The sequence below is a fragment of the Pleurodeles waltl genome, chromosome 7, assembly GCF_031143425.1.
Source record: "Pleurodeles waltl isolate 20211129_DDA chromosome 7, aPleWal1.hap1.20221129, whole genome shotgun sequence".
In the NCBI taxonomy this organism is placed as follows: Eukaryota; Metazoa; Chordata; class Amphibia; order Caudata; family Salamandridae; genus Pleurodeles; species Pleurodeles waltl.
The window spans coordinates 1,187,993,169-1,188,012,819 of record NC_090446.1 but is presented as its reverse complement, the minus strand read 5'-3'; the positions used below and the strand labels follow the sequence as shown (position 1 = coordinate 1,188,012,819).

General features: G+C 44.0%; 1 protein-coding gene across 2 annotated transcripts in view; it reads left to right on the top strand.

Moving 5' to 3' along the window:
• CYBC1 (cytochrome b-245 chaperone 1) overlaps positions 1 to 19,651 on the top strand; it is a 105,884-nt gene that overhangs the window by 41,234 nt on the left and 44,999 nt on the right. For both annotated transcript variants that reach the window (XM_069200290.1, XM_069200292.1), the window contains exons 3-4: positions 12,552 to 12,593; positions 15,772 to 15,845. In XM_069200290.1, the coding sequence (XP_069056391.1) occupies positions 12,552 to 12,593; positions 15,772 to 15,845 (116 nt within the window). The remainder of the gene's footprint in view (positions 1 to 12,551; positions 12,594 to 15,771; positions 15,846 to 19,651) is intronic.

Here is a 19,651-nt window from a genome sequence, read left to right as displayed (position 1 = left end):
CCTGCCTCCAAACATACCACATAGTTCTCCTACAACAAGGGGTACAGTCTTTGCTTCTCAAAGGAGCAATAGAACCAGTTCCCTTTCAACAACAAGGAACGGGAGTGTACACCCTTTATTTTCCCATTCGCAAAAAGGATGGCTCACTAAGACCCATATTAGATATCAGACCCTTAAACCATTACATACTGTGTGATCATTTTCATATGGTCTCTTAACAGGATGTGCTGCCTCTGATACAACAAGGCGACTTTCTATCAGTACTAGATCTAAAGGACGCCTACTTTCATATTCCTATACATCCAGTGCATCGCAAATACCTCAGATTTGTTATTCTAGGACAGCATTATCAGTTCAAAGTGCTTCCATTCAGGGTAACCACAGCACAAAGAGTGCTCACAAAATGCCTAGCAGTATTAGCAGCTCATCTTTGCAGGCAAAACATTCACGTATACTCCTATCTAGTTGACTGGCTCATCAAGGCCAGCTCTTGCCCAAAATGTCTCAACCACGTTCAAGCCACAATAGATCTGCTTCACCAGTTGGGGTTCACAATCATTTTCCAGAAGTCCCATCTCACCCCACTACAGCTTCAACCTTACCTCGGGCTATTATCAATACTTGCATTGGAGTAGCTTATCCAAATGCAGCAAGGATACAGAACTTCCAAACACAAATTCTTCACTTTTGCCCCAATCAGCAGGTTACAGTGAGGGTGGGTATGAAACGTTTGGGAATGATGGCTTCTTGCATCGCAATTGTCCCACATTCACAACTACAGATGCGTCTGTTGCAAAAATGCCTCTCGCGCCAAGGATCTCAAGCACAGGGTCATTTGGAGGATCTAGTGCTGGTAGACAGCCGCACCTCTCGCGTTCTTCAGTGGTGGAATAAAACCAATCTTTCCAAAAGGGAGGCCATTTTTAGACCCGGTTCCCAAAGTCATTCTCACAACGGACGCTTTGCATGTGGGATGGGGTGCTCATCGCCACAGCCTCACAATCCAAGGTCTTTGGAATCATGTAAACAATGTTTTTCACATCAACTATTTGAAGATGCTAGCAGTTCATCTAGCTCCCAAAGCCTTTGTATCACACCTCAAATACAAAGTAGTCCTCATATGCACTGACAACTTAATGATGTTTTATCTGCAGAAACGGGGCTTGGGAGGGGAGGGACACATTCACTTTAGTTGTCCTGCACCTTTCACAGACAATTTGGCACTGGGCCATTCGTCACAACATCTGCATAATGGTGGAACTCCTGGGGACACACAACACCTTTGCCGACCTCAGCAAGTCCACATTCTCAAGGAAGAATGCAAACCAACCATTAGAGCTTGTTATGTGCCAATTGGAAGTGTTTTGTTCATTACTGTATTTCTCAAAACTGAAATACTTTTCAAGTCTGTACACAGAACATTATTTTGTACATTCGCCATTTGCAAAAACACATTTAGCATATACCTCTATAAGGTTAAATTTAGCAGCTATAGCTGCTTATTTACAAAACAGACCGTGTTCTTCTCTTTTTAAAATCCCTGACATAAAGGCTTTAATGGAACGTTAAAAGAGTAATACCACCAAGACTACCTCCAGTCCCTTCCTTGAACCTGATAGAGTACTCACCAGGCTTATGGGACCACCTTTGAAGCAATGCACTCATGTCTTCTATAATTTCTATTGTGGAAGGTTGCCTTTATAGTTGCGGTTACTTCCCTCAGACTTATAGGTGAGCTTCAGGCCTTTAACATTACAAGAACCATTTTTTCAGGTACATGAGGATAATGTGGTTCTTCATACTAATCCTACTTTTCCACCTAAGGTTGTGTCTCAGTTTCATATAACTGAGACTATTGAATTGCCAGTTCTTCCCCCCCAAAACCTGATTCAGTTGCTGAGAGAGCCCTACACTCCTTAGATGTGAAAAGAGTGAGAATGTGGGATAAGTTGGCATTGGACATCATGGGACCTTTTAATTATCCCTCATGGAATGGAAGGTACACGATTGTTTTAATTGATTACCATTCTCATTGGATAGTAACTAGGATAGTGCACTTTGTAACAGCTAAAACTGTGATTGACTTTCTTATGGATATGCTTTGCGCTAGGAGCATTCCAGGCACCTTAATAACTGACAGTGAAGTGCAATTTAGATCTGATGAGATGAAGGAGTTCCTTAACAAACTATCCATTAAGCACCTCACAACTGCATTGTATTGCCCCAGAGCCGATGGGCTTATGGAGCGGACCAATAGAATGATCAAAGTGTGCTCACAGTTGGTCACACGATCAGAGCAATAATTTGGAAATTCATTGAGAGATATACTTTGGTCCTACCTCACGATCCTAATGTTGTCACGGGGATTTCTCCATCCATGTCATTCAAAGGCAGAGGACCAGGTACAAAATTGGCATCTAATTGATTAGAAGGAGGTAAACCAGTGCGAGTACAGAGAGAGGCAGTAGGGACATGTATTAAATGCCACCAAGAAAACTACAAGGCCCAGTATGATACTAGACATAGAGTGTCTAAGAAAAACTGGAATGTTGGGGAAATAGTAGTAGTAAACCTCCCTATTAACCGCAGGAACAAACACAGCCACTACTGTGCTCCAAGAAGAATAAGACAGGTATGGAAAAACGTGGTATGTTGGATGATGGGAAACATGGAGTATAAAATAATGATCTTACGCCATTAGTCACTGGTCAATGAAGAGTCTTATTTATTATTGATCAAACAGTATTATGTGCTTTACTAAACCTCATATGTATGTTTTTCCTTCATAAAAAGGGACATACGTTAATTCTAACATATTATATGGTAATGCAACATCTCATGTAATTGGAGATGGTATCTGTAGGAAGCTGGCTCTGTATATACTATCACAAAGTGAGAGATAGTGTGCAGAGTCCAGGGGTTCCCCAATAGGCTTGACAGAGGCAATAGGAGATAATACTAATGCTCTATTTGTGGTAGTGTGGTCGAGCAGTTAAGCTTATCAGAGGGTAGTGTTAAGCATTTGTTGTACACACACACACACACACACACACGCACGCAATACATGAGAACACACACTCAATGACTTAACTCCAGGCCAATAGGTTTTTACATATAAAAATATTATTTTCTTAATTTATTTTAGAACCACAGGATTCAAATTGCAGGTAAGTACATTAAATGTAAGGTACTTTGCATAGATATAGATAAGACTTTGACTCACAACAGTAATGCACCAGTTTACAGGGGTGTGGAATTTATTAAAATATCTACTTGTCCAGGGGACAGGTTGCTTCTCAAATCTACTTGTCCTGTAAAAAGATCTACTTGTCCCTTTGGTGCCATGTAGTGTGGCGACAAATTATGGCAGCAATTAATAGCCTCTCTGATTATGCCAGGGCTACTACCATAGTAGGGCTTGAATACTTGGAGTTTCAATCCCTACTGTAGCAATTTCCTTATTTTGCCACCTTTCTGCAGATCTGCATACTGGGGCTGAAGGAAGCAGTAAGCAATAGTTCCAGGGCTGGAATGCCTTTGAGTCTGCAAACCTACTAACCTGCATGTTTTAAAGATTTTTACCAGCTTCTCTCTAATATTTTCCCATAATAAGAAAGGTTGGACATTTACTCCTGACAATGGCAGAATTAGAACTTCTTCCAGGGTTGGGAAGAAAGTGGCTGGAGGGAAAATGAACTTGCAGATGCTCAATAGATTTTCACATGAGCAAATCTACACATCGTATTTACCCACGCTAAAATACAGTTCACAAATATTTGATAGGGGTACGACATATACCATGGGTGCACTTTTGTGACTTTCTTTAAGAATTTGGGGCCACAAGTAGGTAGGTTCAGATTTGTGACCTGCAAATTGCGAGTCGCAAATCCGAATGTAGGATGGTGTCCTTGACACCATCTGTGATTCGCAAGGGCTTCGCAAATGCCCACATCATGAATAATCATGAGGTGGGTCGCAATTTGCGACCCCCTCACGAATGGTGGCCTGCTGGAGACCGCAGACCACCATGTCTGTGACTGCTTTTCAATAAAGCAGGTTTTTTTGTAATGCAGCCCGTTTTCCTTAAAGGAAAACGAGATGCATAACAAAAACGAAAAATGAAACGTTTTCGTTTCATTTTTTAGGAGCAGGACCACTGCCTGCTCTGAAAAAATGTTTACAGTGACATTCACAATGGGGAAGGGGTCCCATGGGGATCCCTTCCCTTTTGCGAAAGTGTTAGCACCCATTTGAAATGGGTGCAAACTGCGATTGGTTTGCGCCCGCGTTCGCGGTCACAAAACAATCCTACATTGCACTGCGAGTTGCAATTAGGAAGGGAACACCCTTACTAATTGCGAGTCGCAAACCTGTTTTGTGATTCGGTAACCAGGTTACTGAATCGCAAAACTGGGTTTTGCATCGCAATGTGCTTTTTGCATGTCGCAAACAGCGAAAGTCGCTGTTTGCGACATGCAAAAAGCTACCTACATGTGGGTCTTGGTCCCTAATTAGGTCTGGTGTTAACAAAGACATTTTGTTTTTATTAAACTTCTATTTCTCTCTCTTTCGGCTGGCTTTACTGTGAGTGATCGCATTCTGCTCTTCCACAAGGAGCATATTGCCACACAAAGTAGTTTTGTTCAGTGTCAGGAACTACAGTGGCAATCAGTGACGTAACGAAACTGGAGGGTGCCCCTTTGCAAAGAACATGGAGGAGCCCCTTCTCCAGACTGGCTCAGGGCAGGTGCTGTGCTGACGGGGCCCCCTGGAGGGCGGCTGCGGGGCCTTTGTTATGCCGCTGGTGGCAACGTGTGCTTTAAGAGTTCAAAAACTTTTTGGGGGGGTTTTGCCAATGTTTGTTACAATGTTGAGGGCCTGGTAGCTCCCACAACAATAAAGTGTTACAAAAGCCATGTCAAAACAAGACACGCATTGATGAAACTAAAAGACTTATAAAAATATGTCAGATCAGTTGGCTTTGTCAGTGTTTGTTTATTTTCATGCTTCCCATAAATCATGTTGAAAATGGTTACACTGATTTTCCATTAGAAATATTTTTGGGAAATGCTAGCATGCATCAACACATTTTACTAAATGACACTTCATTTGCATATAATCAGAGAGCATTCTGGGAGCATTATACTTAGCCTCTTAGCCTAAACTTTTCAAACATGTGTGTACGCGTTTTTTTTTTTTGTACTGGAACCAACGTCAGTAGTGAAGTGTGACCTTAAAACATTTATTTACAGCACGCACCCTAATAATGAAGGCTTTCAAATAATGAACCATAAATACAAGTTCGAACAGCATTATCTTTTGGAAACACATTACCTCAACTGCAGAGAGTTCAACTCTCTGTAAACAGGCAGCCAAAGGGTTTGTGCTGCAGGGGGTTGGGCCTACTTGTCCCAAGGACAAAGTAAACATAAAAACTTGTTGCCCTTGACCCCAAACAAGATGTCCCGGGCGTCGGGCGATAGGAATTCCACATCCCTGCAGTTTAGCATAAAATGGCAATAAGCTATTTTAAAAGTGGACACTGCAAAATTCAACAGTTCCTGGGGGAGGTAAGTACAAGTTGATTAGTACGGTAAGTAAAGCACTTACAAGTTCAGTCCCCAGGGCATAGGCAGCCCACCGTTGGGGGTTCAAGTCAACCCCAAACACCCAGCACCAGCAACACAGGGCCGGTCAGGTGCAGAGGTCAAAGAGGGGCCCAAATACCATGAGCGCCTATGGAGAAAAGGGGTGCTCCGGTTCCAGTCTGCTAGCAGGTAAGTACCTGCGTCCTCGGGGAGCAGACAAGGGGCATTTTGCAGAGCACTGGGGGTAGGCACACAAAGTACACCCTCAGTGGCACAGGGGCCGCCTGGAGCTGTGGGCAAACAAGGCATCAGGTTTGTAAAAGAAATCAATGGAGGGACCCGGGGGTCTCTTAGAAGTTGCAGGCAGGGCACAGGGGGGCTTCTCTGGCCAGCCAACGACTAGGCAAGGGTGAGGGCTGCCTGCTGGTCACTGCTGTACCAGTGGTTGGTTCTTCACGAGCCTGGGGGCTACGGGTGTAGTGGTTTTTCCAGGCGTTGGGTTTCTTCTTTCCGGACAGTCTCTGTCAGGGGTGGGGGGCTTAGGATTCCCTCTTCAGGCATCGTCATGGGGGTGCAGAGAGGTTAGCCCAGGGTGGACACGTCATCGGAGTCGCTTGGGGATCCTCTCTGGGTTGTTGGTTTCTCTGGTCAAAAAAAGGAGGGGGGCAGGGAGATTAATAAAGGTCCAGTGTACGGCCTCCCCAAATAATGAATTATTGTTTGTTTCTCGGGACATGGGCCAGGGTCGTCGGGTGCAGAGTGATGGGGACTCACGCTTCTGGAGTGGGATGAGAGTCCCTTTAAAGATGGCTTCTTCTTGCTTGAGATGGACGGTTCCGCTGTACTCAGGAGTTCTTGGTCTTTTTTTAGTTGCAGGGCAGTCCTCCGAGTTGGCAGACGTCGCTGGGCCCACAGAATACATCACTGGTGCAGGTTCTTTGAATCAGGAGACAGGCCGATAGGGCTGGGGCCAAAGCAGTTGTCGTCTTCCTTCTTCTCTGCGGGGTTTTCAGGTCAGCAGTCCTTCTTTGTAGGTCGTCAGGAATCTGATTTCCTGGGTTCAGGGTCGCCCCTAAATGCTAAATTTAGGGGTGCGTTGGGGCCGGAGGGCAGTAGCCACTGTCCCTGAGGTTGGCTCCACCCTCCTTGGGCCTCCTCCCTTTGGGATTTTGTAAGGAGGGGGGTCACATCAACTCTGGTCACCTTAGAGGTGGACCTGGCTGGAGGGGTGACTCCTCCTTGTTTTTCTCATTATCTCCCCAGACTTGCCACCAAAAGTAGGGCTTGTGTCCAGGGGGTAGGCATCTCCACTAGCTGGAGTGCCCTCAGGTGTTGTAACACCAGGCTTGAGCCTTTGAGGCTCATCGCAAGGTGTTAGTTCCTGCAGTGAGAGGTGTGAAGCACCTCATCCCAGGACAGGCTTAGCTCCTCGTCACAGAGTGCACAAAGGCACTCCATGTGGCCAGAAACTGGTCTGGAAGTGGCAGGCTGGCAGAGACCGGTCAGCCTAGCACTAGCGGTTGGACTGGCCTGCAGGGGGGCATCTCTAAGGCCCTCTGTGTGCATTTCTCAATAAATCTCACACTGGCATAAGTGTGGGTTTATTGTGCTGAGATGTTTGATACAAAACTTCCCAGTATTCAGTGTAGCCATTATAGAACTGTGGAGTTCTTGTTTGACTAACTCCCTGACCATATACTTTTTATGGCTACCCTGCACTTAAACTGTCCAAGAATTAGCTTAGCCACTGTAGGGGCATAGTGCTCATGCAGCTATGCCCTCACATGTGGTATAGTGCACCCTGCATTAGGGCTGTAAGGCCTGCTAGAGGGGTGACTTACCTATGCTACAGGTTGTGGGCAGTGCCATGTCAACATAGTCTTTTTCTCCCCACCAGCACACACAAGCTGTGAGGCAGTGTGCATGTACTAAGTGAGGGGTCCCCAGCGTGGCGTAATACATGCTGCAGCCCTAAGAGACTTTCCCTGGCCAAAGGGCCCTTGTTACCAGGGGTACCTTTTACAAGGGATTTATCTGTGTGCCAGGGCTGTGCCAATTGTGGAGACAAAGGTACATTTTTAGGGAAAGAACTCTGGTGCTGGGGTCTGGTTAGCAGGGTCCCAGCACACTTTCAATCAAAGCTGGCATCAACAAAAGGCAAAATGTTGGGGGGGTAACCATGCTAACAGTGGCATTTTCCTACAGTATCATATATTATTGGTTTGTTCCTCCCGCCCTTGATTCTCTCTAGTTTGTCCCCCTGCCCCCTGTTCTTTGTTATAATGGTTGGTCCAGGCAGCTGCTTTAGAATGTTCGTGGCAAGCTGCTTTAGAATGTTGGTTAAAGGCTTGGTGAGTGAAGTGACTTGGAGGTGACAAGAAGCAAATAAAAAAACTTTAATTTAATGAAACTGCCTCATCGTTAATTTCATCACAAGCGGAATGGAGAAGATGGTCCATGGTTCTTTTCTGTAATCCACAACGCTGAGGTGAATGGGGCCAATGCTCTTGGAATGTGCGAGGAACAAGAGCTTGTCTTCTTCCTTGATGTGGGGATTTCAAGAATTAATTAGTTTGTATGAAGCACAGTACAAGAGCACCGACTGTTTTTTTTTGTTTTTTTAAACAAGTCAGTTTTTTTCTCACATGTAATGCTTTGTATCTAATGCTTAAGAATTTTAATTTGATATTGACTTGCGGGGGAGCCAGTGGTGGTCTCTGATGGTTAGGACAATGAGGCTCTGTGCAAAGCGGCATCCAGGGGCAAGTGTGTAGTATCTGGGAGTCTTGTCAGGAGAGCATTGTCTTGCATTGTTGAGCCAGATGCTTTCTGAGGAGGCAAAGAAGGGTTTAATTCTGTGCAGGAAGCTGAACGAATATCACACCATGTAGGATATATTTTTAGCACTTTTCAGGTCTTGGCCAGACAGCACTTGTGCTGTCTTTTCAAGACATGTTGTTTACAGTCAGTGGGTTTCAGACGTGAAGCTTACCACTTGTTCGCTCCAACGGTGCTCCTGTATCCCGTGTACCTGGTTGTCCTTGGCATGCATGCGTCGTGCCTCTTGATGAGTTCGGCCCTCCCCCATAGCATGGACTCAGTATATGTCTCTATCCACTGCTCCCGTTTTAGGAGCTACTTTTTTCTGTCATTAAGCTCTCCACATGAGTGCTCGTGTTTTAATTCACTCGGTCTCCTCCCACCCGCACCCATCTCAGTTGCCTCTTTCCCTCCGCAGATTGAGTTTCTTTATTCACCCCCCCCCCCCCCCCCCCCCCCCCACCCGCCCGTCCTCACGCCATTTCTGGACAGGAAACCGAAGTTAGTTTCTTGTTTTAATGGCTGCAGATGCTCATAATTTTAAGGATGTCGCTGCAGACATGCTCACAATTTTAAGGACCACACTGCAGACACATTGCTGCTGCCATGTTTTAGCGGGAGGAATAGAATAACTTGATTACTGCCCCTCATGCCGATGCACGTTTACAATAAACGTGCTGCCAGAGAAAAGAGCTGCGGAAATGCTGTTGGCTCATTAAGTAAATGCAAAGGACTCAGTCAGCAGCCTTTAATCACCATGCCCTCCTCTCCTAGCAGAGCCCGCGTTTAAACTTCAAAGCGGTGAGGAATCCTACCGCCCATAACCAAAAGTAATCTCAGGACTCGAGTTCTGACAGGGGAAGCATCAACAGCTGCTGGATGGCATTCGCACCGTTTTAGTCCATTTCAGGCCTCCCACGAAAGTGGTTCCATCAGCACTGCAGTAGATATATGTGGGGCTTAGATTGCTGCAGGCAGCATATCATTGGACAGTATAGCCAACAAATGCAGACTGCCCTACACTCATCTGGACCGTGAAGACAACAAGTATTCAAATCCACATAATTCTACACACCATACAATTAAGTGCCACACAATTCCACAACACACAAATCCACACTGCATAATTCCAATACACGCAATACATTTCAACATCTCAAAATTCCTCACCAAGCAATTCCACATAATTCCACTCCATGCCACATAATTAGAATCCAGCACATTCAATTTCACATATTTCCACTCAGCTTTATGCCACATAGTTCCACTTCACATATTACCTCCTGCAACACAATTCCAATCCATTCCAAACCACATAAATCCACCCCACGCCACATAGCAACACCCCACATATGCGCCACACCATGCAACACAATTCCACTAAACATAATTTCACTCAATGCCACATAATTCCACACCATGCAATTCAGTGCTGTTCAGTTCCGCCCCAGCCAACATAATTACATTCTACAGACCCCTCAACACCATATAATTCAACTCCACATAATCACACCCCACTCCATACCACATAAATACACTCCACATAAATCCCCTTAGCCACACCATGTATGCTCCACGCCATGCCACATAATTCCACTAACCGCAATGTCACTTAATGCCAGACAGTTCTAGACCACATAATTCAACTCCACACAAGTCCATTCCATACCACATAATTCCACACCAAACCAAATAATTACACTCCACTACACATAATTCCACTATACATCACAAACATCCAATCCACACTATAGAATCCCACATCAATTCATATAGTTCAACCCTCACACCACATAATTCCACTCCACTTTATGCCACAACACACAATACCACTCCATATTATTACACTCCATGACAAAATACCACCCCACATTATTCCACTGCACTTATTACCACATAATTACTAGCCACCCAGTTCCACTGCACAGTATGCCATATAATTCCCCTACATATAACTCCACTCAGCGCCACATGATTCCAAGCCACACACTCCTACAAACAATTCCACTCCAACATAATTTCACTCCATTATGCCACATAATTAACTCCACTACATGCCAGACAATGCTTTCCCACATAAATCCACTCTGCACCATGCCATCCCACATAAATCCACTCTGCACCATGCCACATAATTTCACTCCGCACCCTCCCACATGCTTCCACACAATGGTGTCGCTGGCAGGTGGTCTTTATGTATTGCTCGCAGACAGTAAGACAATAGGAAGCTGATTGTTGGCTGGATGAGCCACTCTGAGTTAACGAGCTGGAGGAGGTGTCCCCTACCATACTTGTAAATCACAAAGGCTCTACCTGAGCAGTCTCTCAAAGGGTTTGATGCTGGTCTTTTGTGACCTTAGACAAGCTGGGGCCAGGGCAGGGAGGAAGTGGATTCCTGATGTCTCAGGGGTGTGGAAAACCTCTAGAAGCTTACTTAGCCTCAAAGTTGCCACCAGGTATAAACTGCTGCTCTGAAGGACTGCTACCCTACTGTGATGACGTGCTGCCGTCTTACCTGGGTTAGAAGGACTGGACCTGCATCACTAAACCCAGGACCCCAGAGAGTTTCCAAGGGCTAGTTGACTGGCCTGTTGATAAGAAGCCTCGGGGACAGAACAAGCTTTCAACAACCTTAAACCCAGCACCTGGACTCGGTCATCTGTGAGTCCTGTCCACCTAAGTAGGGCCACCCCTGTCCTGGACCCTTGGAAGTGGACCTAAAAGTGCTCTGCCAGCCCATCTGTGGACTCAGCAGAACGATGCATCTCCACTATGGTGCATCTCTTGCACAGCTGGCGTTTCACCTTTGCTGCTTGAAGCATAGCCCTCAGAACCAATGCATTGACGATGCTGCACAGATTGCCTATCGCAGCCCAAAAGAGCCATCACTGTACAACGCATCTCCATGCTAGACAATGCCTTGCCTAATGCAGCCCATCGGACTTCCGGCATCGTGACGCATCTCCATGCACTTTGCAGCTCCTCAGAACCACCACTCCTTGTCCGGACCTTGCCACGCCTTTGCTGAGTGATGCATGTTTAACACCGGACCCTGCATCTCTTTGCAGCAATTATTAGGTTACTGTGTTCCAAGGGCCTAACTGGGTCACTGTACCCAGCACACGCTGCATCATGGTTGGCCTGAACTAGTGACTTTGTCCTGGTCAGGCGTGGCCAGATTACCACAGTTTGCACTTTGTGCTTTTTGGAGCAAATTTCACTGAAATCTTTAAACTTGCATATCTCCAGTTCTACTGATTGGATTTTTGTCATTTCGGTCTTGATTTATTTATAAAAATGTACTAAATTTTTTCTTAATTGGTGTGGGTTGAGATCAAGTTAATTTGGGGTTTGCTTGTGACTTCAGCTGACAAGGATTGTGGTTGCTGCTTCAGTAGAGTTTCACCCCCTCAACCAGTAACCCAGTTTCTAAAAGCTCTATAGCTTTAAGCTGGGTACATCAACATTTCCCTATGTTCTCAACAAACTGCCCAGTATAAATGCTAACTTGGCCTCAATGAGCCAAACAAGAGGAGGGCAGCTTCTCAGTTAGAGATGTTTAGTTTGAGATGACTGTTGGCAAGAAAACTAATGAACCTGAATATATGGAAATTACATTGGGTATAGAAGGAAGATGATTTAGAAGAGATGCTGTATCATTTTTGAAATGTATTTGTGTTTTAATCCCCAAAAAGGTTTTTATTTAAATGAGTTTCAAAGTTATGGTGGCTCAGAAAGTGGCATTTGTGCAGGGCCCAAAAAGAGCAGCCATAATTTAGTGAACAAACCATGTAGCTTTCCCCGATATTAAGTAGACCTCTGTACCCAACTGGATCAGAAGCTTTATTGAAAATCGCTGAGAAACAGATTTGTGTACTGCTTGGTGGTCATAAGTGGGAGCCCAGCAGATCCATTCAATTGTTTTACATTGATGATATGGGTGTAAGGGGGGTACCATTGTGATACGTAAAAGTAACCCTTATTTGCAATGTCTCTAATCTGCTAGCGTTTTCCTTTTTGTGTTGCATAGAAAAAGTTGCTCTGTTATCGCCTGCTGCGTTTAGATGCAGTCAGCTTCTGAATGTGGCAGTGCTACTTTGATACCCTTGAAGCTTAAACCTTTTGCTTTTCTTCCTGTTGCAGGCATCACATCAGTTGGGCTTGCTGCTGCAGTCTACAGCTCAGGTGAGGAATCGCCTCTTTTCCCTCACACATGTTGCTACTGCATTGAACCATAAAGTTCAAGAGTAGGTATAATCACATGTAATTCTGCTCCAGAGGCTGGTGCACCCCTAAGGAAACTGAAAGGCTTCAGGACTAGGCCTCACAGATGATTTGTCTTTGATCCTATATCTGCCAGCCTTCCAGAAGGAGTGGTCTGTTGAGGCAACCTCTTGGTTCCTCTGCAGGATTTTCTTCTGTTCTTTGATTCTTTATAGTACAAGATCAACACATGCATTAAGTTGAATTTTACCTACTAGTTACAACACCCCCTCAATAACCCCACTTGAAAGAGATCAAACAATCCTCTGCTAAATTTGTATTTTATCTTGTTTCTTGTCGCTGTCAGAAAAGAGGGGCAGAAAGAATGCACCCCCTCTTCTCACATTCATTTAGACGTTGTGCTAATATAGAAGACATTTATGTACCCAACATTCCTTCCAACCCATCAGTTTACCAGCTTTCCTGATCGTCTGTTCATTGAGCTCTTTCTGCCATAGGCTTGGCAGAGAAGTCTTTCCTTCAGTTCAGGAAGACCACATCTAATGCTCACCAAAAGCCAACTTCAATTTGTTGGATTGTAAATTTCACTATGCTTTTTGTCTTTGCTACAGTGATTTATAACTCGATAAGATTGTTTCTTATGTTGCAGAGTAGAAAAAGCAGCACATTTGTCAAGTGAATAATGACCAGTATACTCAGTAAATCCAGTTGACGACCTCTACTTTTCCTGCAGCATACAATTTTATTGGAAGTGTGCCCCATCTCTATAGTATAGGCCTTTGTGTAGTGTGGGAAATAATCTTAGTGGGTGACAGAGAACAGAAGCCCGTGTCCTCTATTTTAGAAGTACCGAGACAAGGTCCTGAAAAGTTAACCACCTTGTTTTGTTTTCCCTGTGTATTGGAAAACCATGTGTGTCTTCTTTGTATAGCTGCAATGTGCCAAAATTGTTAAGGCGATTGGCTCTGTGTTTAAGGGTCATGGTTCGTGTGTGTTGAGAATGGAAATGTGTTGCAGTAGCTGCTCATAGGGATCAATCAAGCTAACAGTCCTCTTCGTCCAAGAGTGGGGCTTCTCGAAGGGAGAGATTCAACTATGCAGCACATCTCTATCTTAGAGAGGTGACATACCCGATGTGGGACATACCCAAATGAGCACCTCTATTTCAAGAGCAATCGCATAGATTGATGCAGTGACAGAGCCAACTATTCATCCTCTTTTTTTGTCTACAATAGAGGCTTGTTGTAGGCAATTGAATGAAATAATGCCTCGTTCTCACAAAAACATAACTAACTGATGGGGGTGTGTTACTGAGACATACAGGTCCATAGACCAGCTCCTCATTCCAACGAAAGGTAATTTATCCAGGAGATTGTGTCGCTAGGTCCAGATTCAATCATACAGCATCAGTCTATGGTTCTTCATGAGAACTGCTATATTTGTCCGAGTTCTTACATTAAAATTATGAAATTGTTGCTGACGTGCTGATACTGTTAAGTTGAAAGTATTTCTGCTTTTTTTGAGACATCTCTGCTTTGTCGAAGATCAACTACTAAACATCAGCTGAATTTTGCAGATACTTTCCATTGTAAAAAATGCAGCGCTTTAAAAACCTCCTCAATAAATTAGCCTTTCACATTTAGGAGTGTTAAGTCACTGATATCAGTTAAGCTTTATGGTTACACTCAGTTTTGTACAGCTGAGCCATCTTTCATAATAGGCCACTGTTCTTGCAAGCACAGTGGTAGTTACATAAAAGAGGCAATTGGCATGCATCTGGCTCTGAACCTGGCATACTGGCATCTTAAAAGGTCAGCAGGATTGGGAAATTGTCAGGCACGGGTGGCTTCAAATTTGTGAAGCAATCTATGCTGCCCACGAGTGTGCATCAGTTCTATAAATAGTTGGAGTGCACGCTATTTAAACAAGTGCTGAATTATGCCATTAAGACATAGCAGCCCCTCTGAGAAATGCTGGGACTTAAATGTATGACTGAGAAATTACATTACTTTCCCATTCAGTACGTAGTCCCCCTGATGAGAAGGGCTATTAGCTTCTTACATTATCCTCCAGTGTTCCTTGTGTGTGCAGTGTAATTGCTCTCACCAGCTGCAAATTAAGTCTTGCTTCTCTGCTGAGCCTGTCTACCAACCATACATTTCTTTTATTATGCTGCTTAGTGCTCGGGTCACTTCAGTGTGTGGGTATAATGTGCTTTGCTTACGCGTAGAAGCAAATAAAGAAGAATGAGCTTATGGTGTTGTGAACTGTTTGGTCTTGAGCAGCTTCCAAACCAGCTCTCCAGTGATCTTGCTTCGTGGCATGGTCTACATGCTTGCCCCATGTGAGGCCATCACTAATACCAGTGTACTCTTGTGCATTGATGCCCGATAGCCTTCCTCACAATTATGCAAAAGTGTATAGATCAAACCTATTTATTCTCAGTAATTGTAGGCTTAGATATGTAGAGCGTTAGTGAGTGTAGAAATCATAACTAGAACTCCTCTGCTACAAAGTTTTCCCCTTAAGTCACACCTACCTCCTTTGTAGTGCAAATTCCTGCATCATATGTTAATTAAAACAAGTGTTCCTCTGTTGTAATGTATGTTACACTGGTGGGTTGGGAACCATGCAGAGCCAGTGTAGGTTTCTATACTGCAGTTCAGGTACTAGCTTACATGTAGAAGCCCCACTAGGAACTGGATGTACGGTATCTTGCGCAACCTCCATGTCCCCATTCTCTGGACTTGGATACACTGGTCGAACCAAAGGAAAAGGAACATTGCACTGACATCTTACACTCCATCACACCTCCCGTCCTTGGATGAATTACACATAATTTTAGGTGTCCAGTTATCTTTGTGCTCTGTCTTCTCTAGAGTGGAAAAGCATCCATCCAAGTCCATTGAGCAGCGATGCATCTTAACCTCCTTAGTGTCCATAGACATATGCCCCTTGTACATTACCACTTACACTTGTAACATGCATCTTAGCCATGTCTGATGCAAATGGGCTGCAGAATCAATTGCCCACCAGTTTCAAAATCTTTATCTGCCAATTGTTGAGCGCCACCCATAGCCTTTATGTTTGTAACATGGTGCCACACATTAAACATTCCCCTTTCATCTTCATTTTACAGACAGCTGGGCCTGGAAGCTCTTCTATATATCGGGGTGCCTCTTTGTTGCCATCCAGAACCTCGAGGAGTGGGAGGTAAGTGTGTCACAGGAGCACAAACATATTCAGTTGTCTATAGCTCTAATGCTCTGAGGATCTATCTGTCTATCTGTCTGTCTGTCTATCTATCTATCTAAATAAATATATAATTTCATAAATGAATAAATCTAGTGTTCAACCATTTTACCAAGAAACAATTCGTTCATATCATTTTATTTAGATTTCTTTCCATTGCTTTTTTGTTTTGTCTAGTAAACATGCTGAACCCACCTTCTGTCTCCTCCATACAGCTCTGTAAGCCACGTTTGATCCACTTCCCCATGCCTCACAAACCAAAAGAAATTCATGGTTTTGGTTTTCTTGGTAATTCGTTCGAAAACATGGGTTTCCTGGCTATAAGCTAATATTTTCACATAAAGCTGTGCTGACAGGGTGACACCAAGATCAGTGTGTAATAAAGATCGTAATTTTGACCTGGTATCCGAGTTGGCTCTAGGAATGTTGGATGCAGCAGGAAATCAGTGCATGCAATGCCAATTGCTGGTGCTTGTGAATACTTTTGGAGTGTATGTTTATTGCAGATAAAGGAAAGTGAGTTGTGGTACTGAATTACAAACCAGGTACGTTGGACCTGCAGGGATGTGGAATTCCTGGAATTCCTATCGCCCAACGCCCGGGACATCTTGTTTGGGGTCAAGGGCAACAAGTTTTTATGTTTACTTTGTCCTTGGGACAAGTAGGCCCAACCCTCTGCAGCACAAACCCTTTGGCTGCCTGTTTACAGAGAGTGGAACTCTCTGCAGTTGAGGGAATATGTTTCCAAAAGATAATGCTGTTCGAACTTGTATTTATGGTTCATTATTTGAAATCCTTCATTATTAGGGTGAGTGCTGTAAATAAATGTTTTAAGGTCACACTTCACTACTGACGTTGGTTCCAGTGCAAAAAAAAAAAAAACGTGTATGCACATGTTTGAAAAGTTTAGGCTATGAGGCTAAGTATAATGCTCCCAGAATGCTCTCTGATTAGATGCAAATGAAGTGTCATTTAGTAAAATGTGTTGGTGCGTGCTAGTATTTCCCAAAAATATTTCTAATGGAGAATCAGTGTAATCATTTTCAACACGATTATGGGAAGCATGAAAATAAACAAACACTGACAAAGCCAACTGATCTGACATATTTTTATAAGTCTTTTAGTTTCATCAATGCGTGTCTTGTTTTGACATGGCTTTTGTAACACTTTATTGTTGTGGGAGCTATCAGGCCCTCAACACTGTAACAAACACTGGCAAAAAAAAAACCAAAACATTTTTGAACTCTAAAAGCACACGTTGCCACCAGTGGCATAACAAAGCCCCCGCAGCCGCCCTCCTGGGGGCCCCTTCAGCACCTGGCCTGAGTGAGTCTGGAGAGGGGGCTCCTCCATGTTCTTTTCAAAGGGGCACCCTCCAGTTTCGTTACGTCACTGATTGCCACTGTAGTTCCTGACACTGAACAAAACTACTTTGTGTGCCAATATGCTCCTTGTGGAAGAGCAGAATGCGATCGCTCACAGTAAAGCCAGCCGAAAGAGAGAGAAATAGAAGTTTAATAAAAAACAAAATGTTTTGTTAACACCAGACCTAATTAGGGACCAAGACCCACATGTAGGTAGCTTTTTGCATGTGGCAAACAGCGACTTTCGCTGTTTGCGACGTGCAAAAAGCACATTGCGATGCACAAACCCAGTTTTGCGATTCGGTAACCTGGTTACCGAATCGCAAAACAGGTTTGCGACTCGCAATTAGGAAGGGGTGTTCCCTTCCTAATTGCGACTCGCAGTGCAATGTAGGATTGTTTTGTGACCGCGAACGCGGGCGCAAACCAATCGCAGTTTGCACCCATTTCAAATGGGTGCTAACACTTTCGCTAAAGGGAAGGGGTCCCCAAGGGACCCCTTCCCCATTGTGAATGTCACTGTAAACATTTTTTCAGAGCAGGCAGTGGGCCTGCGGAACACTGCCTGCTCTGAAAAAATGAAACGAAAACGTTTCATTTTTCGTTTTTGTAATGCATCTCGTTTTCCTTTAAGGAAAACGGACTGCATTACAAAAAAAACAAAAAAACTGCTTTATTAAAAAGCAGTCACAGACATGGTGGTCTGCTGTCTCCAGCAGGCCACCATCCCTGTGAGGGCCGCCATTCGCAAGGGGGTCGCAAATTGCGACCCACCTCATGATTATTCATGAGGTGGGCATTTGCGAAGCCCTTGCTAATCACAGATGGTGTCAGGGACACCATCCTACATTCGGATTTGCGACTCGCAAATTGCGAGTCTCTCTGACTCGCAATTTGCGGGTCGCAAATCTGAACCTACTGACATGTGGCCCCAAATTCTTAAAGAAAGTCACAAAAGTGCACCCATGGTATATGTCGTACCCCTATAAAATATTTGTGAACTGTATTTTAGCATGGGTAAATACGATGTGTAGATTTGCTCATGTGAAAATCTATTGAGCATTTGCAAGTTAATTTTCCCTCCAGCCACTTTCTTCCCAACCCTGGAAGAAGTTCTAATTCTGCCATTGTCAGGAGTAAATGTCCAACCTTTCTTATTATGGGAAAATATTAGAGAGAAGCTGGTGAAAATCTTTAAAACATGCAGGTTAGTAGGTTTGCAGACTCAAAGGCATTCCAGCCCTGGAACTATTGCTTACTGCTTCCTCCAGCCCCAGTATGCAGATCTGCAGAATGGTGGAAAAATAAGGAAATTGCTACAGTAGGGATTGAAACTGCAAGTATTCAAGCCCTACTAAGGTAGTAGCCCTGGCATAATCAGAGACGCTATTATCAGAGCTCTTACATAATGAGATTGCTGCCATAAATTGTCGCCACACTACATGGCACCAAAGGGACAAGTAGATCTTTTTACAGGACAAGTAGATTTGAGAAGCAACCTGTCCCCTGGACAAGTAGATATTTTAATAAATTCCACACCCCTGACCTGTATCCACGTCACTTGGAGACATTTAAAGGTGATATAGTTACGTAGCAGATGATGGACATACATTTAGTTGGCGGTGAGCTAAAGTAAGCTGATAAATGGAGTACTGGTTTAATGTAACAGAAAATTACAGTTGTAAATACTAATGTAGTAACTCTTGCTACTACATAAAGGTTTGGTCTTGGTAGAAGGAGGTGAGTTTTCATAGCAGTCAAGTCTGTGCTTTGAAGCTAGCAAGTTTAAGTTGTGGAATCTGGATATAGTGTGGGTGGTTGTTGGTTGCTTGCGGATGGCTAAGCAAAAATTGTATGGTGATTTGTTACGCGAGAGAAATTGTAAGGTGTGGCCCTGCATATGGTCTTGAACACTAATTTTAGTAGTTTAACTGGGGCACTGCTATTTGCTGCTAGCAATCTGGGCTACTGCTGGGTATGTCTAGGTAGATTAAAAATAATTGGGGTACAGTTGATCCCCTTATTCTGTGCGCAAGAAAGTGCTAAAGTAGTGGGTTTTGTTGTAGGAGATTTTGAATATGTTTAGTGGCTGGTTTCGTATCTATGGAAATCGAGGTTTCTGTGTTTCTTCATGTGTTGCAGAAAACTCAAATATTGCTAGGAGTTTGAGAGGAGGTATGGATGTCAGGTGGAAATAATATGGGACTAGGTAAAGAATAAGGTCCTGTGGTAGCAGGGAAGGAACGTAAATTGAGGGAAGGCAATCCAGTGATTTGTAGCTGTCGGGTAGAAAATTGCATTAAAGATCTGCAGCCTGGCCACTATCTGCTGTGGTCATCTTCATGTAGCGGGATAGGGTAGAGTTCCTCTTGGCCTTCTAGAGCTCATGTCTGCACTTTTATT